At 41.6% G+C, this 24166-nt stretch overlaps 3 protein-coding genes across 3 annotated transcripts; 1 reads left to right on the top strand and 2 right to left on the bottom strand.

Annotated features, from left to right (window-relative positions):
* Nucleotides 1-2431: 2431 nt before the first annotated feature.
* LOC102790521 (TBC1 domain family member 10A-like) lies at nt 2432-12863 on the bottom strand. Its single transcript, XM_006805851.2, has 9 exons — nt 12121-12863; nt 10656-10755; nt 8927-9034; nt 8324-8430; nt 8112-8226; nt 7040-7105; nt 6336-6525; nt 6104-6258; nt 2432-5318 (listed from the first exon to the last, which is right to left on the bottom strand). The coding sequence occupies exons 1-9, from the start codon at nt 12300-12302 to the stop codon at nt 4812-4814; spliced, it is 1530 nt and encodes a 509-aa protein (XP_006805914.1). The 5' UTR covers nt 12303-12863; the 3' UTR covers nt 2432-4811.
* A 144-nt stretch (nt 12864-13007) lies between these two features.
* sf3a1 (splicing factor 3a, subunit 1) lies at nt 13008-18783 on the bottom strand. Its single transcript, XM_006805849.3, has 16 exons — nt 18712-18783; nt 18511-18589; nt 17829-17938; nt 17534-17738; nt 17175-17432; nt 17008-17082; nt 16765-16915; nt 16470-16666; nt 16161-16278; nt 15765-16072; nt 15433-15678; nt 15139-15346; nt 14191-14345; nt 13685-13786; nt 13522-13593; nt 13008-13399 (listed from the first exon to the last, which is right to left on the bottom strand). The coding sequence occupies exons 2-16, from the start codon at nt 18556-18558 to the stop codon at nt 13298-13300; spliced, it is 2355 nt and encodes a 784-aa protein (XP_006805912.1). The 5' UTR covers nt 18559-18589; nt 18712-18783; the 3' UTR covers nt 13008-13297.
* ccdc157 (coiled-coil domain containing 157) lies at nt 18758-24166 on the top strand. Its single transcript, XM_006805850.3, has 10 exons — nt 18758-19127; nt 20353-20503; nt 20610-21300; nt 21375-21452; nt 21574-21743; nt 21874-22050; nt 22149-22311; nt 22595-22734; nt 22899-22963; nt 23037-24166. Exons 1-10 carry the CDS (start codon nt 18880-18882, stop codon nt 23266-23268), a joined length of 2115 nt encoding a protein of 704 aa, XP_006805913.2. The 5' UTR covers nt 18758-18879; the 3' UTR covers nt 23269-24166.

Genomic DNA, 24166 nt, shown 5'->3' with positions numbered 1-24166 from the left:
ACAGCGTCTGCCCTCATATTTGTTACTGCGGCCTTTTAATTTGACCTGAACCTGCCTGTCATGGTCCATCAAACGTGGGAATCGGATACCTTAGGAACACAGGCGCCTTTGCTTTGCGTTATGGCCCGCCACCACCTCCCAGAGCCCTAACACATTGATTCTGGGAGGAGAGAGAAAGTCACCCGCATCACATGAATCAAGCACTGTGACAGGGGTCCGTTAGGTCTGGGATCACACGGAGGATCACAAGTCTCTCTTTTTATTTCTCTCTCTCTCCCATCTGTATTAGCTGGGGATGAGAGGCGCGGGATGCCCCTCTAAAGGCATATATTTCCGTTGATGAAGAGATAAATCAGATCATTTCTGGAGTAAGGAAGGGAGCACAGAGAGAGCCTTCTTGGTCATTCCCCTTTGAGATGTAAATAGCACGGTGGCACTGAAAGAGGGCCAGGTGTCTGATGCAAAGAGGGAAAGCGTGACGGTGCATGCATTCCTCAGGGACCTAGAACATTAACTGTTGCTGTGCCTTATGCGGGTCAACATCAGCAGATTCTATAATGGTCCATAATGGCCTTGCTGGAGTAACACAATCAGAACAAGTACCCTGTCTCCAGCAAAATTTTAATCATGTCTACACATGTGTGCATTGATATTTAAACAATAAGAAACTTAAAGTTTCCCACTTATGAGGAACCGCTGCATTCTGCTAAAAACTACACTAAACCTTGAAGACCAGAGGTCAACAGCTGCAGGTCACACCTTGCTGGATGATTAAAAATGAGTTAGCACGCTTTTTGAGGTCATCAAGACAACAATTTGACAACTCTTTAGAGCCTGGGGGAAAAAAACCTTCAAATGCCCTACACCTTAAGGTGAAGGAAAGAGGTCAAACTGTGAATTAAGAAAAGAATGGCACCCTGTTATTAGACTTAAGAGGGGGCCTGAGTCAGTCAAGCTGCTGAGAAAGCCTGACAGGAGAAGGGTCGAATATGCTGGACATACATTCCTACAGTGGCTTTACAATCTTTCTTTCTTCATACTTAGACAAATAGACAACAAACCACAGACTCCCAATTGATAAGATTTTGTACCACACTGTTGTATCTGAGATGTCAGGGTTGACATAATGCAGAATAACATCGTTATAGGAAAGGAAATTCATCACTGGGGGGGGATAAATCATCATATAACATTAACACTATGCCAGATTAAATGTAGTTTATCTTTATTGTTTAAAAGCCTCCTTAAAAACCATTCCAGTTCAACCAGGAAACTTGTGCTTAAGCACACTTTCATCCAGTATAACTCCAAAATTTGTCTTTTGGTTTTTAAATATATATTTTTTGTATTCCTTTTTTGCAAAATCTTGATATCAATCTCCTATATTTAATTTTTATGTAGCGTAGTTTACATTACATACTGGAAACCTGAGGAAACAGCTAGCCTGACTCTATTAAAAGCAACAGAATAAACTTACCAGCATGTCTTTCACTACTAAATGCCTCGAAACCCCTCATGGCAGTGTTTTGGGGGAAATAACAAGAAAAAACACAAAACATACCATTAACTACACTAGCATTTTTAAGCTAAGCTAACAGGCTGCTTCGCAGTTACACATTTAGCATAACCACACTGACCTTCAGAAAGAAAACAAATACACTGTAGCAAAAATAAAAACATGCAGACAGCCAAAAATAAAATAATAATAGTAATTTATGTAAAATATTTGGTACGTGTGAACTATTACTTACCCAGTGTCATTCGGAATTGTGCTGCCTTTAGGGGAAAGTGAGGAAGTCAGGTGTGATGCCCAAAAAGTTGTAAATTAGTTGTAAATGACTTGTTGGTCTATAGTCTGTTAAACATATGTATAACATAGCTTTCATGAATGACATCAAGCCAGAATTAAAGATATTTTAAGTGGCCAAAAAGGACTGGATTGATCACAATCATACTGTAGGTACAAGTCATGTCTTGACCGGTTGACTACAGTCCATTTACCAATATAAACACACAGAAACATCATAAATCACTTTTTGGCACCCTGGCCTAAAAACCTGCCAAATCAAACATACTAAGCTGCCCGTTTCCACAACTGAAGAATTTATTTTGGTTATCCATAAAGCATGGATCTCAAAATTTCAGCTTACACAGAAATAACTCAGACGTGTAACAGTAAGTTGAAATTTTTATGTAAACTGAAATGCATTTAGCTTTGCTAGGCAGATAAAAAACAAAACAAAAGACAACTTACTAATAAACGATAATTTGGCCAACTTCTTAAAACACACCCAAGAACTTTTTGGTTCATTGTTTTTGAATCATTCTGTGAAATAAAATCAGTGGCCTATAGGCATGTACATCAACTGTTCTTTTAAAAAAAAAAAAAAAAAAAATCGTATATAACAAGGTTTTTTTCCCCACTTTTCCCATTGATTTGAAGGCTTTTTCTCTCCCATATACAATGTCCCCGACGTAAAACAAACAGCAGTCAATACCTGGTTGTAGAACAAATTTATTCATAAGTAGAGCTGTCACACCACTCTCAAACGTGGCATTTTTGAAAGAAATGTAACGCAAAACAGTATTTAATGTAACAATTGACCTTGTGCTGGTGCAGCATTAAGAAAAAACAAAAGAAAAAAAATGGAATTAATGGAGACATCTTGGATCGCACAGGGCATTCAGCTTGTCACTCACATACAGGCAAACTTCTCATTTCCAAGAGATGACTCTGGTCCGCCATCTGCTGGTGAACATGGGACATTACATACAAACAGGTCTAAAGATCCCAGCGTTTAATAACAATCTAGATTGACAGCAATCATATATGCAACACAGCCACTTATCTGCAAGACTAAAACTTATGCCACGGGAGTTCTGGAGAGGATCTCCTTTTTAAAACCTAGTAGCAACAGTAACACTTTTAGAGTGAGAAAAAGCATTTTAGTGGCAAAGGTTCCCCTGAAATATTTTTTCCCCCCCTAGTGTTACAAATGCTGATCAAAAAAAAAAAAGAAAAAAAAATATATATACACCGTCTTTGACTGCAAATGACATACATAGCTACCTCTGTAGTATCTGTAACTGCATGACAAAAAATATAGCAGTATACACTTGAAAATACAGTTCATTACATATTTTTTTTATATCGTATGTACACAAAGAGCATTAAATTAAAATATGAGTGAAATGTGAGGATTTGCGGCACAAGCAACTAAACTATTGCATAAGGGGAGAGTGATCACTTGATAAATGTCATCTTTTTATATCCCCGCTGCGTTTTATAACTGAGCTGAGCACGCGCTTTATTAGCAAAGACTCTTTTAATATTAGTTATGCACAAACACATTTAACACACGTGCACTTGTGTTTGTCAAGACTCCCTTTACCATTGTATTGATAGTTGAGGAAGACTAGGAATGCCACCAAAATAAGACTGTGGTGTTTTGCAGGGGAAAAAAAAAAGAAAAGACAAAGAGCCTCACAATCCATGCATGCTACCGCATTTCCCCCAAAAAATACAAACAGCTACAGAAATCCCAGTAAATCCTTAAATCCCGTGATCCCTCGTGACTGCACAGAAAATGAGCCTGGTCACATGCAGGGGTCGTAGATCGTCTCAGAGTAACAGTCTTAATTTGCTTTGGAAGCTCTAGCAAAAAACAAACAAACACCCAAAATACAAAAATGAATCCAACACCTTCATGGTTTCACATATCCAAATAGGCCTTAAGCAGAGCCAAAAGGAAGGTCAGCGCCATTAGGTGATTTGCTTCGTGTGCACAAACACAATCAGGCAGATTTGCATTGGGTAAGAGGTGGTCTTTAAAATGATTAGCTTTTAAGAAGGCAGGAATGTGTCATACAGTGAGGAAAGTCCAGTGTTCTCCACTCTGCTGCCTGGGAATGACTGGTGAGCCGAAGTGGCTGGAAGTGCCTCACACAGTGAGAAGAGGAGCTTATACACAGCTAAACAGCAGTTCAACTGATTCAGGAAAAACAAAGAGATGTTTTTGTTTGTTTTGCATAGCAGGACACGGACACACGGACACACACACGCCTATTACTCCATGTTTTAAATTGTATTTAAATAACTCGCGCTTGTTGGAAAAGACTTCCTTACTTTCGCCACTTCAGTCACTAAATTTAATGCAATTTTTCACTGTGAGAGAAAATGTAATCTCAACTTCAGAGAAGTACACTTGTACCTCCTCCCAATTTTACTGAATCCCATCCTCGCTGTGGTTGCCTCTCCTAAGAGCATTTATAGCTGCAAGGCTGCCCTCTAGTGGAAACCCCCCCAAAAATGAAATACAAAGACTTGAGAGGCTGAAATGTGTGGCGCGTGCATCAGGAGTTTACATCCTGTGCTGCATATTATTACAAGAAAACTTGAGTGAAAACGCATAAACTGCAAGAACTCCGGCACCTTATTAAGATTACCGAACACTTGAAATACACTGCCCTCAGTAAAGCAGTAACTTGTCTCCCTTCTAAAAAAAAAACAATACTAAGACTTATGGTCTAAATAAGAGAATCAAGCATTAAGAGGAAGCATCCGTCAGCTCTGTAGTGACAAATGGCAAAAGCATTTAAGTAGTTTTATACATGGTAAAGGTGCTTTAGTGTATGCTGTTAATATCAAAGGCAAACTTGTGTGGAAATGAGCAAATGCATACAAAGTAGTCCGATATTAGAAAAAAATAGGTTATGCTGGCCACTCAGAGACTTCGGCAAGGCTGGCTGGCTGTTGACGGAAGAGTGCTGGTGCTTTGTCCACACCCACTCACCCACACACACTTTCAGAGCTACAAGTATGTGTCCTGCTCTGTGCTGCTGAGGCTTTGTGTAGATCGCTGAAGAGTAGATTCTTTGGCAGAGGGGAGGTCTGTAGGAGGTGTTTTCTGCTCTCCAGCTGAGTCCGTTTCAGTCTGCGCCGCGGCCTCTGGCGTCACACTGTTGCCTGGAGGCGGGGCAGGCGGTTCTGTGGATGACGATTGAGGGTCACTGAGAAGAGGGTAAGGATTGGGAATCTCCTCTGTGGGCTGGGATTTTTTCATGCTCTTCTTTTTCTTACTCTTCTTCTCCTCCTTGCCCTTCTGCAGCTGTGGGGTAGTCTGAGGCACTTCAAGTACAATGGTGGGGTTCTGCTGCAGGTCCTGGCGCCTGGGTGGCTCAGCCAGCATGATGATCCGAGCTCCGTGCATTCTCGGAGGCGGTTTGAAATTGAGCTCCCCGCGGTTCTTCTTCCAGCGCTTGAGCTGGATGTGATGCTCTCGTTCCACGTCTCGCGCCGTCACCGGCACCTCGAGAATCTGCAAAAGGAAAAATCAAGTCACCCGGTCACTGCTGTGCTCACATGTTCCTTCCATGACTGGCCATTGTACTGAGACTGTGAACTTTGTCTGCAAATGCCAAATGACCGCCACACACAGTCAAGCCGGCGCTACATATAACAGGGGGTATTGTTTGGGAAGACAGACCCTCACACAAAGCTCGATACAAGGAACCAGACACCAGGCAGCCAGCACTCTGGTCAATTTGTCTGTGTGTCACTTTAATTCACTCTCTCAGACTCACTGGTCTGAGAGAGGACTTGTAGGAGCATTTATTGTTCCCTCTAACTCCTCCCTCACAATATGACACAATGCTGTTTACATCACTGCCGGATAATCAGAAACGACTTCTCAATAACAAAGTCAGATCACTTGTTTAGAACACACTGATATCAGCAAAGTAAAATAAACTGTTTTTAAATCATATTTTCCTTGATTCTTATCGTCTCGTTAAAGTAAATAGGTAACTGGGTAGCCTCACATAACTAGGTAACTCATGTGATGAGAAGCATGATATCTGGGATGTAGTTCCTCCTTGAAAGAGCAAACTAAAGGATAACTAGAGACCATCTTTAGGCATCTATACGACTCGCTGCTAGTGCAATACCTTCAGTTTTTCGAGACAGTTACCACATTCAACTCTAGGCCTGGATTACACTTCTACTAGCTGCAGATCAAAGATCAGCATCACTGGCAGGACAACGAGGACTTTGCTCATGGACATTTCAGCCTGAAGGCAAAGCAATCTGGGAAAAACCCCTTACCTCTCGAACGAGGAAACCCTCCTGCATGTATCGAGGCTCTATCGCCCTGAGAAGCTCCATGGTCTCATACTGGCCTTGGCAGGCCTTAAGCTTCTCACGAGTTCCCAACATGCACTTGAGTAGCACCAAGCCCACTCTGAAAATTATCTTCACTCCTAAAAGGAGGAAGAAGGAGCCGATGAGTCAATTTCAGAGTAAAGAGGCTCTATGAGGCACCGCTGCAGATACATACCATCGCAGAGGAACATGTCCCAGACGCGCAGCACCGATGCCCAGGGTAGGGTTCTGGAGAAGGCACACATAAACCATTCAGTCATGTAGAGGATGGGGTCGATCTTATGTTTCTCCAGATGCCGGAAGGCTGGAGGGGAGACGCGTCGCAGCAGGGCGAAGAGTATCTCTCCATCTAACTGTATAGCTTCCTGAAAGAGGGAGCGGTGGGACACTCTAAACAAAAAACGTATTGTACTCTGCATTGCTGGTGCTGAAATGAGATATGCACATACACGCTCATCTATTAAATTAAACCAGTCCTTATTTCTACACATTGTTTTCCCATTATGCACGACTACCCAGATTTTGCACTTATGAGGAAACATTTAATTGGCAAACCTTCTTTCGTAACATGGAATTCATAACTGCAACAGAAACCAAGAGGAGGCAATTATTACGCAAGAAAGTTTACTCAAACAGCTTACTGAGAAAACAAGTCTGTAAACAGCCCACTGCCTTCATCAGAAAACCATAACCACAGTGCCACTGCGTCACACACACACTGTGGGAAACAAAATACACATTCTAGTTTTGCTAAGCAAAAGGCCTACAAGTAGGTGTGCACAGCTCTGGTAGCAGTGAAGTCAACTGAGGCTATATTCTCTTTGCATTTCCAACACTGAGCCATGTCATCATGAACGCTTTCAAGTGTTTCAGTCTCACCAGGCCGGGACTGTAGTAACCAGGAAGATACTTCTCACAGATCTGGACCAGCCCCCAGAAAGCATCCTGTAGAATCACACACACATACACACAATGTAAGGGTAGTTCTTTGTTATACTTAGAGAGGCATTCCAGGGGTCACAGAGAATCTGGAAAACATTAGAAATGTTCTCTTAAATACAAGATTTTCCCTTATGAAGCACGTGGGCCCCCTTAGGACACTGGCCAAGTTGGTGTGTATAGTGCTATTGTGTCACACAGTGTGGTGTCGAACCAAAATCCTTTCCCAAGCAACTATCCACAATAAAAAGCCATCTTTGCAACACCCCGGACATTTATTTAGCGGGTTATTTTTTATGCTTTACCTAATTTACTTAATTGAAATGCTCACCAGGACAGAAAACTGCATGTATATATAACCACCACACACATCTGATAAATCCACTTCAAAGTCTGCGCTCTCTCATATGTCTGAAGTTCATACTTTAGGTTGTGACGATGCAGTGCCTTACGCGTGGAGAATTTTCCTTCAACATATTAATTGCTTAGTGCTTTTAATGACAACAAGACTTTCCTCAAACTGAGTGTGTCTAAAAATCACACACCATGTCTAACAAAGCTAAACTGAATAAGTGGAATTCATGATTCCATTAGCTGATACTCTGACATACATGCAGAGACTTAATCTGTGGAATGATAGGATTTTTCCAGCGATGCTATCTGCCTCGTTTTTTAGTTCAAAATTTCCAACCCCTTTTACAGTCACCTTGGCTGCTATCATAATCTCAAATTCGATGTATTATTTATACTATGGAGAAGCTCTGGAAATCATCTACAGATTACATCATTTGTACACTCAGTCCCTCTGCAGTTCAGCTCAAAAATACTTTCCCGAGGTCACAAACTAAAACTGAGCCTTACAAAATAAAAGAAACAGCACTATTTCTATTTTTAGTGTGGATTTTAGTTTTAAAGACCATAACAAGTCTTCAAGTGTTCAGATCATCCACACCAAAGGACATAATTTATATGGTGAGTGATGGTGTGTGTTTGTATTGAAGGCAATTCGTACCTCAGCAGGCATGTGCATAAGCAGCACTGCAGCAATAGGAGCCTGGGCCTGGCAGTATCCCTCCTCTGGTCTGTAGAGAGTATAAGCCTTAAGAACACGGAACAGGTCCTTCTGCCTGCACACACACACAAACATGCAACATTTTAGCATATTCAAATAAGATGCAGTAAACAACTCCCGTGTTGCACGTCACATTGTGGTAGACTGCTCACCCGTGTCCTCCCCGTGACACAAACATCTCGTGAAAAGGAAACTGTCGATGGAGGTCTTTCTCAATTACATCAAGCCATTTGGGGTCTCCCGGCTGGCTATCCAGCTCCTGACAAAAAGAGCATGGGGGACATGAGAGTGAGATCTATTTGTGATACGGTATAAGTGATTACACTGTCTTTAAGTAGGAGGACTACAAACCCCTGATTCTTTTTTTATAGGATTTAGTGATCTCAGCAATAAATTAAGTTATTCATTCACTATAAAGGTCAATGAATTGTCTAACTACTGCATGAGCAGAGGCTAGTTTTAAACTTTATATTTGAAAAGATTCAAGATCTGCATCATTATTCATTTGATGCTAGCATGCATTTTGAACACTTAACCTGAATAGAAAACAAACCAAAAAAAAAAAAGATCAATAATAAAAACTGCCATTGCTCCAGCTCTTTGGTAAAAATATCTGGGTTCTCACTCAAATGAGTAATGCTTGTGGATGACCACACTTTCAGTACCAATTTCAAATGAAATTTAAAAATGAAATGAGCTCAAAGTAGAGTTTAAGCAGAGATGTGAGGAGGAAGTGAAAGAGGAAGCCGCCGGACCTGAAACTTTCCTTGGTTCTGCTCTCTCTTCACCTTCCCACCAGACAGGTAGAGCCATGCACGGCCTCTGAGGGCAGGAGGAATTCCTTTCTGGCACCGCAGCCTCACCTGAGTCACAGAACGAAAGGGTTTCCCAAATAAAGCAATATACCAAAGGACCATGGGAGAATGTAGCTTGAGAAAAGCTAAGAGAGGCAATCTGGTGCGCAGATACAGCAAATGGTTTTCATCAGAGAGCTGCCACTGGTATTTGTTCCCTTTTTTTGAATAAGTGTAGTTTTGTACTTAGAAACTAACAGCTTACACTTAGGATGCATTGACTTGCAGCACTGCATGCACTCTAAAAACTCTTACAACCCAGTGAGTTGACTTCCTTCTTTTCAGCAATGAAAATGGCCAGTTACTACTTATCTAGATCACCAATTTATTTGGCATATGCAAGATCAGAATTCAATCAAAGATGAGCCAAAATTTGGGGATATTCTAACATCTGAGTCTCTTATTAGAGCTTCAGTTATACATGTAACATTAAAAACATGCCACGTGATTTATATCTTCAGGATGCAGAAAACAAAACTTTATCTCCAAGGGGGCGATTACTTAAGGTGCATAGAAACATAAACAGAAGTCATACACAAACACTCTACCACCTGTGACTCAGGGAGTAGAGCGGGTCGTCTTCTTATCGGAACGTCAGACTCCTCCAGTGTGCGTGCTGGAGGAGTATCTTGGGCAAGATACCGAACCCCAAAATGATCTAAAGGCATCCAGCAGCGTGCGAGTGTGTGGAAGGGATAGGCATAGAAAAAAGCTTGTTGCTGCAACTGTAGGAAGAACATTATGACCTTCAAAAGGCCCAAAATATACTAAAATGAATGCTGCAAAACATCACGTTGATAAAATTTGATCTCAACTCGTGCCATCTCTCCAAGTTGAGGCTTTGCAATCTTTCAGCGGGAATCACAAACAGGTGTTGTCGCAACAGATTAGCTGACCCGACCTTCACATTTGAGTCCTCTTGAGACTTTTGACTTGACTTGCGTTACCCTTTCTGAGCACATTTGTTTGCTCTAAAGCAAAGCTGGCACACTTCCTCAAGAACATTACAGTTCTTACTGTACAATTATTATCAATCATGGGGGCACAATAAAGGATTAGAAACCCTGACCTTTATTAGTACATGTACAGCGAGAAAAGGAACACTTCTCGCCGCTAAATTAGCCGTTTCTGTCATGTACTGAGCCACTTTTTTTTATTCCTTTTGAAAGAGAATCATTTTATATGAAGCCAGTACAATCCCATGCTGAATCTGAAACCGTCAATTTGTCATACAGTATATGCAGTGATACAGGGACGGGGTTGTGTCCTGGCTTGCTGCCGCCGATTCATGGGTGTGAGGTTAAGTTGCAGCTTTACGTCGATTCGCTGAGAGCATTTCACACAGAACCAGCTAGACAAGCGAAGCTGCAAAACAAAGTGTATACAAAGTCTGGTCCTTGTGCAATCATTTAATGATACCGTTTGCTTTGTTTGATAATGTGTAAGAGTACCTGTGAGGGGGGGGGGGGACGACAAAAACTTCCTAGGAACGACACAATACAATTCAGCAAACCACCTTCAGGAACTCTTTAAAAGAAACTGATCTGGTGAACTTCACATGGCTAACACCATGGAAGGCATACAACCAAGCCACATGTTTTATGTAACTGATTTAACACCTGGTGCTGACCTTATTGAATCGCTTGATCATCCACTTGTCCCAGTGGCTCAGCATGTCCAGCCACTTCACCTCTCTTTGCCTGAGCACCGCTGGAGGTATATCCTGAGCTCTGGTTACACAACAGGAGGGGAAAAAATTACAAAGCTCAAATCATTTTTTGCGCTTTTTTGCTTGAAATGACAGCAAAAGACACATCTTCTCTTCTTTTAGCACAGAAGTAATTAGACAGGTGACAAAAGTTTGCTTGTTTTTGCAATAAGGCAAGTCTGAAATAAGCCTCCAAATTGGCCCAAGCTTTAAAAAGAAAACAATCTCACAAAGACAGTTTATCGTTCTGCATCTGCCATCAGATCTGTGTGTGTGGCCATCACTCATTTGCAGTCAGCGAACTATAAAAGATACAAACTCAAGACCTATTTAATGTCAAAGCTCTCTGATCTGAAAGAGCTGCAGTCAGGATAATTTAACAGTAAAATATTTACAGGCAAGGAGGGAGGGGGGAGTCAAGGACTTTACATTATATTCTCAAACAGAAAAAGAAAACGTAAGCAAGTATAACCTACATTAGGAATCGTGGTCTGATTCTTTACTATGGTATGTAATTATCTCATCGGCACAAGCCTGTAATTGTAGGGCTGAAACGTCTTCAAAGAGCTCTTCTTATTTAAGACAGACCTCTTCTGGTAACAAAGTGCAGCCTATGTGTTGTAGATCAGTGCAAGACTATACTGCAGCTTCAGCTCCCAGAGCCTTTAAACAATAAAGAGATACATTTGTTGCCAAACAGTACAAGCTAAACACTGACTATCTACAGAGCTGAGCCAAAAGAGGCCCTCAGCTAAAGAGGCACCAAGAGCTGCGGCTCCAAGCCTGCCAAAACTCTACAAGACAGGAAACTCCCAGCCAGCCGGTGCTTGCCATAACTTTCACCCACTCCTTCCACTGTTTCACTGCTGTCATGCAGGCACCCAGCACAAAAAGAAAAACGAAATAGATGTCTTACAAAAGAAGGTAAAGAAACTGATCTAAACTGTATTGCCAAAAGGCCAGAGATAAATTAAATCCAAGCATGACACAGACAGCCAGAAGTGCTCGGTCAGCACCCCCCCACAACCACCACCACCACCGCAAAAAACTGTGACAGACTAAAAGAAAAACAATTTAACATTACATGGCAGAAATAAGAAGATTAATACGACTCATTTAATCCTCATCTACGCGTTTGCTGCTTGTGTTGACTGTGGCAAACAGAAGGTAATAAAAAAAAAAAGAAAGGAAAAAATAGAAACAACACGGTGCCACGCAGCTGGTTGGGAGCTCTGTTTGTCGGAGGCACATAACAACACCTGCACAACTTGTCATCACAACTAATGCACAACAGTAGGCTGCAAATTTACTACCTAATATTATTATCATCATTATCATTAAGCATGGCAAAACAACACAGATGGCCTCAGAGTTAAAGGAAACTTACGTGTCCTCTGAGTACTTCTGCGCCCCACCAATAAATCCATATTTATCCGTCTGCCTTTCGCTGGCGAAGCCGTTGATCTCCGAGTCGGATCCCAAGGAGCTTTCGTCGTCAATGTGACTGCTGCTAAGAGTCCTGATGCTCCCCGTGTCCACAGATCGACGGCCGTTTTCCATTTTGTCCATGGTAGCATAAGAAGAAGAAAAAAAAAACTAGCCTTCTAGCCGGGACAGCTAACGTCAGCGAGGTTGTGGACAACCCAGAGTCAAATCTGCTCCTGTGCATACGCTGTCGAGTCAAACTGCACCGACGCCATGATTTCTGGGCGCGAGTTAAACTTTCCAACCGCTGTTTTGTCCGTAAATCTTTTCTAAGGGTGCGTTCCAACCGCTGGGTCACATTAAACTGGTTATGCTTGAGTTAACTTGAATGGGTTTTCCCCCAGTTTTAACATTAGCCAGCTAACTCTGCGTTGCTAACGTACTAAAAGTTAGCCTTAACTGCTTGTGACAACAATCCCAAACTATTTCTACATTGACCCCACCTTCAACGAACCGCCGCTACATTATTATCTAGTTTTACATAGTTAGCCGATTACTTACTAAACCACCTGGTTAACGAACTAGTACATTTTGTCCTCGGCTAGCTGTGGCTTGGTTTTGCCGTCCTGTCATCCCACCCGAGAATACTATACAGATTTCTACATCTCCTAGTATCCCAAGCCTACCGCCCTCGCCTGGGCTTTAACATCCTAATGTTACGTGTGCCCCTAGCGGCTGCAGAAGAAAGAGGAAGCGAATCCCATGTCTGCTCTTTTCTGTGAGCACATGTGACCTGTCCTAATCCATGTCATGTTGCTAGATTTGCAAACGCAGCAGCAACAAAACCAGACCATTTAAAACTCCTTTATTTCAATGAATGGATCTCGTGGGCTCTACATGTTGTTACAAATTACCACTTAAGTTGCATCACAGAGAAGAAAAAGACTGAAGCAAAAGTGTGAAATCATGACTCCCATCCAGAGTATTATTCTTTTAACCTTTAAGGAGGACATGTTGTTTGCACACAATTGTATGTAAAATGCCATATAATGCAAACAAAAATTTAAATTTTATGACACAACAAACAACAACAAAATAAAGCAACAAAAAAAATCATGTCTTCTTTCTGCAAGGATGGCTCACTTCTTTCTTCCACCTCTCTCCTTCAGTGCCAGATGAATGATCGAACCGTTGCTCATGTTGTAGTAAGCCAGCGAGTTGGAATCCTTGATGAAAATACCCTGAAAAGAAACAAAAAAAAAACAAAACAACATCAACAACAACAAATTAATAAATCAGCACTTTATATTAATTAATGCAGATGAGATCAGACATTCCAACAAAGCCATGAGCAAATTTTTACCTCATACTGCAACTTCTGTTTTCCTGCCGGCATGCCTGTAGCTTCATGGATTTTGACTTTAATGACAGACACCTGCGGAGACATTACATTTGCACATCAATAAGAATGCTGTGTGTGAAACCACTAAACCTTAAAGAGAGAAAACAAACCACATGTTGCATACCTGGTCTGTGACTGGGACAGTGAAATTCAGCACCTGGCCATTCAGTTTCCATTCACTCTTGTCCTGCATGTTAGGAACCTGTACTTTAACAGCCACTGGACCCTAGAGACAGGAAAAAGATTCAGGCACAAAAACAGATGAAACTACATATCCATGTTCTACTAAGTAGGTTAGCTGTGTTTATTTTCAACTACCACAGCTGGAAACAAAGCCCTATATTCAAAGGAGCTTACAAAGAAAAGCATCTGGACTTCTTTAAGTTACTTGAAGTTCCTTTGACTACGATGACCTGAATGACTGAGAACCTTCACAGACACAAAGCCCTATATTACTACCATGTGCACAAAAAGAACTTTTCTTTTTTGCATATCTGAGAATCTTTAAATGAATCTGATGGTCACACAAAGTCCCAATCCAGTCTACTGAACCATGAGAGTGATGTGGTAGCACTGGTAAATTATAAATGTAACATAACACCTTTTCCACACTTTATTGATCCAACAAACCTTGTTTCTACGAAGGAACTCCTCCTCCGGAATCAGGTTATCCTCAGTCTTCATCTTCTTACTGACAGGCTCATCCTCATGAGGTGGGGGTGGGTGGATAGGTGGTGCTGGAGCAGCACTTGGTGGCTGTGGCACAGGTGGAGCAGGAACAAATGCTAGAGGAAGGGGAAAAAAATAAGGTTATTTGAATTTAAATATAAAAATAAGGAAGGCTGTGTATAAAAGGTTTGGTTACCAAATTACTCCAAGACAAGTATTATTTTCCCTAACAATGGTCATCTAGTTGTTTCTCATAACCGCTTTAACCTTATAGAGTTGACGGATGCACAGGCATGTCCAGAACACATGATTGATGTGTGATACTATAGCAGCTATAGTATCTTACATCTATAGCTATAGTAGCTTACATGAGTCATGTGATTACGTGCAGACTTTAAACTATGTTCCAGTTTTTAAATTGTCTTGATAAGTATGATTTTATTTGACCTACGATCAATAATTTATGGTATGCTTTTGCTTGAAAATGTGATATTCTAAGGAAAGTGATTGCAAAAATAAAAAAAATTAAAATTAAAAAACAAAAAAAACAACACCCTACTGGTGGAAAAATATAACACATCAACCAATCAGAAAATTATATGGAACACGTGGCATTTGATTGCTGAGGAGAAGTTGTGGGAACAATGGCAAAAAAAAAAAAAAAAAAAAAAAAGAACAGCGACACCGATAGCAAGATTTGAGAATTGCAAGCCTGCCTGGAGTTTAAAGGTAGTGTGTAGTCAGGAATAATCAGTGTTGCATCTTATTGTGACACCTGATTGTTTTGTAATTAGTTGTTCCAAAACAATGCCTGAGCCATTACCTGCATTTTATCTAATTCAAGAGCAAAATCAAAAGTAGTAGTAAAAAACAGCCAACTATACCCTTGACCCTAGGGGGTTAACTTACGGGCTGGAACAACCATGGGAGGTGGTCTGGGAGCCATGATGTGAGGCGCAGAAGGCGGCATGGGAACCACGTTAATGCGGGGAGCAGGAATCATGGGCGGCATTGGGGTAATAACTTGTCCTGGTGCAAGACGCACCACAGGAGCCACAGGTGGTCTCGGAATTACAGGTACAGCAGACAAGAGAGTGGTGCGTACTGGTGGTGCCACCTGTTACATAACCACATTACGTGTTAAGAAGGTACATATGTACAACAAAAAGCATTCAAATGTATACAATTACAATTTTAACTTACAGAGGGTGGGCGAGGCACCGCTGTGACAGGGGGACTGGGTTTAGGCAAACTGGGTGCAGAGGAGGGGATGGGTGGCTGGTGATGAATTTCACTTGGCTTGCTAGGGCCAATTTTCTCTTTAGTGTCATCTTCTCCCACCAGTCCTTTGGCCTTGTGAATGGCTTCTATCTGCTCTTGCAGGGTGATATTGGCCTGCGCTGCCTGCTGTGTACGAGCCATGCTTCCAGAGTGGCCATCCCAGGTAACCTGAAATGCAAAAGAATACAATTATTATTGTTATTAATATTGTTAAAGACAGTTTTATAAAAACTGCAGTTACTCAGTGTTTTTACCTTCTCCTCTGGCTTTTGGATTTCTTCTTCCCCAATCTTTTTACCGATGGCCGTCTCTTCCACACCGAAGATATCAGTACGCCTCTCAGCCAGCTGTTTCAAGCTGCTCTCGATATCCAAACCAGGAGCATAAACTTCATCCTCAGTCTGTCTGTCTCTAATGCTGCGGTCTCTTTGCTCCAGCCAGCGTGGATCTAGCAGACCGATACGCATGTGCTCTGGCATCTTACTGGCCGGGATCTTCTCACCGGTAATGGGAGAGATGAGGTACTCGTCTGGAACTGCAACTGAGGGCTGAGGCTTGGATGCTGTAATGAAAAGGTAACATTAGTTAAAAAAACAAAAACAAACAAATTGTACAAAGTAAAAACTTGCTCACATAACGAACAGTGTTACCTTTGGGGTCGTAGTCTTTGCGAATGATAACCTGATCTGGAGTTGGAGGCAGTGGAGGTGGCATGGGGGTGTCCGGTGGCAGTGGAGCCTTCATGCCATCATCCTCATCATCAGATCCCTAAAGAAAGCAGCAGGGGATGAATCAATTTTGTTACCAGATCTTAAAGTTTTCTTCTTTTTCTTTCTCCAAGCAGTGGGTTAGAAAAGATGTCATTTAATTAAAAGAAAAACATATAGTATCAAATCTATAACTGGTCAGACACGAACAGCTTGCAATCCGCAGTAATTAATTACTCCATCATTTCTAACCTCATCCATGTCCTGCACTTGTGTGTCTTGATCAGGCTGTGAAGGCTGGCCTTCACCCCTATCCTCCCGCTCATCATCTTCACCATCGCTCTCCACTTCCATCTCTACCTCCTCACTCTCTCCAAACTTCTCATAGCGCTCCTGGATCAGGATGCGAGCGCCGAGCTCCTCTGGTGTGGTAGGTGGTGGGAAGTGGCCTAAGGAATTTGAGATGCCAATAAAGATTAAATGATTGTACCAATATTTACAGGTGGGGGTTACTATTTAAAGATGTAGTTACTGTGGTTATAATTACCTTGTTCATTAGGCTGGAAATCCACTGTTTCGACCACTACAAAGTCATGCCAGTCAATTTGGGCATATGCAACTCGTTCTTTCTCCCTTTCCTCCTCCTCCTTCTTCCTCTCGCGTTCCTGGTACTTTGCCCATTCAACACGGTACCTTACCTGATGGTTGGACAACAGGACATATTACAACCATGGGAAAGAGCAAATGTAAACGGTTATTTTGAGAAGCAGTCACTGTTAAAACAGAATACCTGGTCCATAACCTCTTTTGGGTTCTCGGCTTCCTTCTTGAGTTTGGTCAGTAAGCCTTTGGGAGGGATCAGAATCTAAAGGATTAAAGTCGAGAATCAATATAATGCTTAGAAAGTTTAGAATCACCACTTGAACACACCCAGAGAAGCCCAATCTGTTAAGTCACCTTAGTATACTGCTCCACCAGCTTGGTGAAGTAATTGAAAAGGCTGTGCTGTGGTCGCAAAAAGTCAAACTGGTAGTTCCTCTGTTCCTTCTGCATGAGCTGAGTGAGAAACTGGCGCCCATTGCGAGCAACAAACTGGGCAGTGAGCTTGACAACATCCAGGTCAAATGCTGAGATTGATGGAGGGTCTGCAATGAACTCAAACTCAGGGGGAGGTTCTTTGGGGACCACTGTCTCCTGAATCACCTGTGACTGAACCTAAAAAACATGTAAAATATTAGTCAGGGTCAAAGACTACCAGTTTTATTTTTTTTATTAAAAAAATAAAATAAAGTGCAAAGTGAAGTTCAATGACTTACTTTCTGAGGAAGCTGCTGGGACTGTTGCATAGCCTGCTGCATAACTTTGGGCACAGCTGCAGATGGCTCTTGAGCTTTCCCCTCCTTAAATTCATTGACTTTGTGGCGATAGTAGGCATGGTAGGGGTCATTCGGGTTGAGGAAGTTAAACTTTGGATTGTTGATCTCATTCTGACGGATTCTTGCCTCAAATTCAGGCCCGTTCCTGTGAATTGGCAAGAATTAGTAATGCCATATACATGAAATCCAGTTACCATTACATATTTAAAAAGCTGCCACATATAAAATAACCAACCTTGCAACAAAGCTGGCTGTCTTGTCAACAATGTTTCGGACCTCGGGAGGTGGATAAATGATACCAACAATAGGTTTTGTGGCTGGCGTTTCTTCTGCTGTTGAATCATTCTGTTGTCGCAAAAGCACATTTGTTAGTTAGAATAAACCAAAGAAGGGTTAGATGGATAAATAAAAGAATAAGGTAAAAACAACAACAACAGTGGACCACTTAACACCCACCCGATGTTAAAGCTTTTCCAACTACACCAAGTAATATTTCCCCTGCTCTACTACAATTTCCAACACTCAAAGCATAGACAACATTTTGAAAAACTTTCGCTGTAATAGTCCACACCATACGGTAAAAACTACCAAGTGCTCTGATGAAAGTAGGTCGGTGAATTTTCTACGTGAAAAAATGTGGTTCTGTATAAAACACATTGATCCAAATATCCGTTTTCAATTTAGCAAGTAAGCTAACTACAGCTAACTACGGGCTAACAAGGTATAATGCTGCGACCTCAAACATTTAGCGAAAGAAAAAGAAATAGACGCTAGCTGTTCGCTAAATTCAAAAATCACAGAGACAGTTCAAAGTATAGAAAGACAAAAATTAACCCAGTTCACAAGTTAGCCGAAAAAAAGCAAGCAGTATGTAGGCTACACTGCTGGCATTAGCTAACTAGCAGCGGTACCCTTACCTTGTTGTTAGCCTCCGGCTGAACGATTTGAACAGGCCCAGGCGGCATGGCTGCAACTTATTGTAAAACTGGAAGTTACCTGCAAACACAAAACCAACAAGAAAATATACGTATTTTAAACACTCCTTTTTAGCACATGCTATGTCAACAATAAAGGCTACAGCTAAAAGCTTAAAATTTGCCGTGGTTAAACACACTTACTACGTCGCGCTTTCGTTGACCCAATGGAGATGAATTACTTCCGGAAATAAACCGCACAGCATTGTGGAACTTGGAGTACTTTTTTTGGACGTTGCCAAGGAGATGTGGTATCAACAGACTGCACAGTGTTTTTCAGAGCTGTGTCATTTATAAAATAGTTTGTCAGACATGAGTCAGTTGCTGGGTAGTCAGGACTGTATTGAAAGCCTCCGAAAAGACCTGGTTGATCTTCAGGGAGCGATTCTGGACGTGTTTTCTCGAACCGGACCGCTCCGCTTTTCTTCCTGGAAGTTCCCGGACAAGCACTCCTGCAATCTAGACATGGTAGCTCTGCTAGAGCAGTATGACTTTGTGGATGGGGAAGATGCGTTCAATCAGCACTCCCACATTGTTTTACTGGAGTTGGTGGTTGACAGGTAATACATAACAATGACAATTTACATTTTTATTATATAGCACATTTACATGAAAGCTCAATGTGCCTAACAGAAAATTAAGAAACATAAAAATGTTAGATGTTTTAATATTGTTATTATTATTACATGCACAGTGAAAATAAACGCGGTTTACACTGTACAATGAAATTCTTATTTTGCCAGTGTCCCTGTTGTGCCCATGCCTTGTGGATGTTTGCAAACAGACCTGTACAAATTAGTGCAGTAGCAGATAATGCTAGTACAGTAACAGCCAACAGTAGTGTTGGTGTGGGAGAGGGGCAGTGCTGATTGTCTCATTCAGGAGTCCGATGGCCAACAGCTAGAAGCTACAGAGAGTATTAGTGCTTGATTTCAGTGTAGTGATGTGAAGGATGCTCCTGTGATGCACTGTGCAGTTTTTATCCCACGTTGGAGATCCTTCCTGTCAGTGCAGCTTCCAGTACCACTCTGTAACTGAGGTGGTGATGATGCACTCAACTGTATGTTGAGTTGCAAAAAAAAAAAAAAAAATGCTGACATGCCAGACTTTCTCAGCCATCTTAGGAAGTACAGTCTTTACTGTGATTTCTTGAGAAACTTCTGGATGTTGTGAGATCTTCCCTAATGCGTGTCCCTTGGAATTTAAAGGTTTTCACCCTCTCTACCTGTCTCACAGATGTCTGCTGTGTGTATGCTGCTTTATCCTTCTTTTCACATAAAAAGATCAAGAGTTGTTGGTCTTATCTGCACTTAGGAAGAGATTATTTTAATAATAATAATAATAATAATACATTTTATTTGAGGGCGCCTTTCAGAAACCCAAGGTCACCTTACAAAAAACACAATTAATAAAAGGAACAGTAGTCATAAAATAAGTTAAAATTACAAAACAGAGCATGACAACAGATAAAACCAGCATTAAAGCAAATAAGCCAGTTTAAACAGATGTGTTTTGCTGACACCAAGCCACCAGTCCTGCCATTTTGTTTTCTATATGCCATCAGTGATCAGCCTAATGATTGCGGTATCATCTGTGAACTTTATAATGCTGCTGTTTGATGAATAGACATGAACAAAATCATTGGTACCCTTCTGTTGAAGGAGGAAAAACTCACACTAATCACTGAAATAACGTGAAACTGACAAAATAAATAATCAGCAAAAATTGACATTACATTACATAAACACATAATAATTTCTTTCCCTCCCTCTCTGGCTGAACAAGACTGCTGCTTCTTGTACAAAGCTCCAGTGCTTACATTGACCGACTGAGGGGCAGCCACAGGAGAGAACAAACGCCACAGAAGGGATGCCTGTCAGTTGGTCTCATAGTCACAAACTACTGGAGTAATTTAGTTCAATTTGCCAACATAAAGGTAGGCAGACTGCTTCATTTTAGTGAAGGCATAATTAAAAATAATGGCATAATGTTGCCAGTTAACTGATAGATCTCAGTGCTTTATGCTGTCTTTCCTTTCTTAGGAGACTGAACTCAGTAAAAGGCAGATGGAAAGAAACGGTGATGACACAAACACTGCATCACCTGTCTCACCTCAAATGAGCTCAAGAACCGACTTTTGCAGGCGTTGCTTGTCTGCTTGGTCTTCAACGAGCACATTTGAAATTTCCCCACAGAATCTCACATCCTCCAGTCCCACCCACAGCAGTCCATGCTCTCCTGTGGTTAGCAGTCAAAACAAAACCTGCCAGACTGTCGAATCATCACTCATTCCATGCGATGCGTGTCATCAAGTGCAAACTCTTTTGAGAAAGACAGGAGACGCTCTGGTAGACCTGCTTCAGAGCGAGGGCCTGCCCTCATCTCTGCAGCCTCTCTTAGCAGCTGTGGACGACTCTCTGGAGCTGGGACGCATGACAGCAGGCGATGTTTCCCAGTGGGCCAATGAACAGCGCAGGGACACGCGCAGGCTGGAAAAACACCTTCAAGATGTGCGCTGTACGGTGCAGCCTCTTAAAGACAGACTAGCAGCGGCAGAAGAGGAACAGAAAAGATTCAGGTCCCAGCTGGAAAGAGCACAAAAAGAGTTCAACCAAGAGAAGGAAAAGCTTCAAATAAATTCCGTCCAGCTTGAATTTTCGCTGCAGAAAGCACAGAGAGTCATTAAAGAAACAGAGAAAAGGCTACACGAGGACCAACAGCAACATAAGAGGGGTGAGTGAAATTGTGAATAAACATGATGAGAATTCACTGAGATCACTTTTCTACTTTCACATTTTTGAACACAGACACTATGTCCTTGGAAGAGATGAATTTCAAACTGAAGGAGGAAATAGCATTGCAGCAAAATACCTTAAAAGCACTGGGTAAGACTCGCACCTAAGATCAATCTACAACCTTTCTTTCATTTAAAAAAAAGAAAGTATGTTTTGCAGAACACACACAAAATAAATATTTATGCAGGCTAAGATTTTTTTTGTGTGTTAGAACATGAAAAGAAAGGACTGCAGGAGAGTCTGAATACCTTACAAATAGAGGAAGAGGCCTGTTCTAAACTGCAGCACAGGATCCAGCAGTTAGAGAGTCAGATCGCCGACATTCAGCTCCTGCTTGATAAGGAGAAAGCCAAGTACCAGAGTGCCTGCCGTCAGCAAGAGGTCAGCATCACAGCAAGCATCTGATTATTTGTTGTTTTCCACTGGGCACTGTGACAGACTCGCTTATGTGTGAGTCACACAGCAGTAATCAAATAGATTCATACAGGTGTTGTTTGGTTGTGAAATCCAGTCAATGCAGGCAAAGCAGAAGTCTTTGTTAGAGAGAGTCGACGCTCTCGACGAAGAGTGTGAAGAGCTGCAGAAGCAGCTGTGGGAGAGAGAGGAGAGGCAGATCGGCCTACAGAGTCAGCTGCAGCAGATGTCAGAGGAGAAGGAAGAACTGCGGGCTCAGCTCACTCAACAGCAGGTAGATCAGAGCTCTTAAATGCACTTTACCCATAGTAATACCCAAAGAAGACATGTTTTAACCAAGTAGTATATGCTCCTATATTTTTTCCCCATCAGGACCTGTGTTCGAAGCTCCAAAATGAGAAACAGACCCTACAAACACACACAGATGAGCTAAACAACTGCGTGGATGAGTTGAAGGAATATGTGCAAGCTTTGAGAGAGAGGGAGAGGCTGTTGGTGGCTTTCCCAGAGCTCAGCCCACTGGCTCAACCACAGAGTAGGCCGCTATGAACCACCTACTAACTAACATTACCTGTGTGTATGCAAATAAATGTGGCTTTGCACCTGTCGAGCACTAGTTGACTGCGGCTATTAATACTTTGGAAAGCACAGAGTGCTAGTTTGACAGACTTGGAATTATAAGATCACAAAAATGACCCAGTGCACTTACGGATGAAAGAGACAGTAAATCGGAAAAATCAGTGCACATTAAAGTATTACTCTTGTCTTCAATCTTGTCATTTTTAAGGTATATTTCTAATTTTATTCCATGTAAAAAGGTACAGGAAATGTGCTTCTGGATATGCAGCAGCAACTGCAAGCAAATAGCATTCGTATAAAGGTTTTGGAGCAGGAAAATTCCACCCTTCTTAGAAGTCTGGAGAAACTGGGAGAAAGAGCACAACATAATGTAAGCAGGGTAAGTCATTAGGTAGGATTCTTGTGATGCTACATAAATAGAAAACACGTGAATAGACGTATATCATGGATGAATAAACAACTTCAAACAGGGTTTTGTGGTTGTTTTTTGCTGAACATTATAATTATATTTATTTATATTATATAATTATATAACATTAACAGGAAGCCTCCACTCAGCAGACACCGACTGCTTCTCTGTCCAGCACACCAACAGAAAAACGTCCAGCGTAAGTATTCTGCTCTTCAGATTAGTCTGAGTGATACTGTGCATCCATTGTTGCCTTCTTCTTTGCTCCACAGGCAGAGCAGTGATGCAGCAAGGCTGGGGTACGTTAATAGAGGAAAGGAAGCAGGAGGAGGAGAGAGTGGTGTGGAGTCAGAGGATCGTGTGTCCACCTCCCCCTCGTCCATACAAATCCACCTTCAAACACTCCACCTCGACACAGCGTGCACTGCTCCTAAAAGACCCGCAAAAGTACACAGCCCTTCTCAACTTTCTCACTCCCGGGCCTGGAATCAGAGGAAAAAATGAAACAGTGGAGGTGTGAGCAGAAGCTGCTTTTGCAAGCAATATACTTCGTTAAAAATTACTGGCAAAAACTACAAGTGGCTAATTTTCTTTCTACGTAAATGCTGTTTTTTTGAGTTTGTGTGATTACATATTGTCATTATGTACAGTTATGTCAGTTAATATTACAGTTAAGCTGGATTGCTCCATAATAAACACATTATTAATAAAGACTGTTTTTCACCGCTGTTAAAATAGGGCAGTTATGGCCCCTGCATATTAGGTTTCATAAAATATGATATGCTTTCTCAAACAAGCCTGGATGTATCTGAATGGACAGCCTTCCCTCCGGATTGATCACATGGTTCTAAGTAAATAGGTAAAGTACCTTGAACGTCACAGAGACAGATGTCAGTGTCATTGTTTGTGTGCTTGCTGACAAGGATGTGGGAGTTTCCAGGGAAACGCAAGTGCTTGCTGGTATCACTGAATCCCTTCTGACCTTCAGGTCAGTCCCTGCAGTGTAAGCTTTCAGTAAAATTGAATTGAATAAACAATCGTGTTAGTATAAACACTGGCCTTTTACCAGTTTTACCTGAATGGACGCATGACCTGTCATTTCAGTCACTTCACAGACAGCATGTGACCTGAAGGTTAATCCCTAATTGGCTTAACTATAGCTGTGTAATCAAGCATACAATTTAAGGTAATTTTAAGCTCTTTCAACCAGTGCCATAGATGTCACTGAAAGTCATCTTTAAAGCTATGCTTGACTAAACATTTCTTTCTTATGAAGAAAGATATTTTGTCATTCTAATGAGCAGTTTACTATGAATAAATATAAACTGTTGTTTATTTAGCTAGTATATACATATGTAAAAAACAACAACTTAAATGTGCCTCTATGATCTAATGGAAAATT

Source organism: Neolamprologus brichardi, chromosome 12 (genome assembly GCF_056152115.1).
Source record: "Neolamprologus brichardi isolate AB-2024 chromosome 12, ASM5615211v1, whole genome shotgun sequence".
Classification (NCBI taxonomy): domain Eukaryota; kingdom Metazoa; phylum Chordata; class Actinopteri; order Cichliformes; family Cichlidae; genus Neolamprologus; species Neolamprologus brichardi.
The sequence above is the reverse complement of the archived record's forward strand: the minus strand, read 5'-3'. Positions and strand labels throughout refer to the sequence as shown.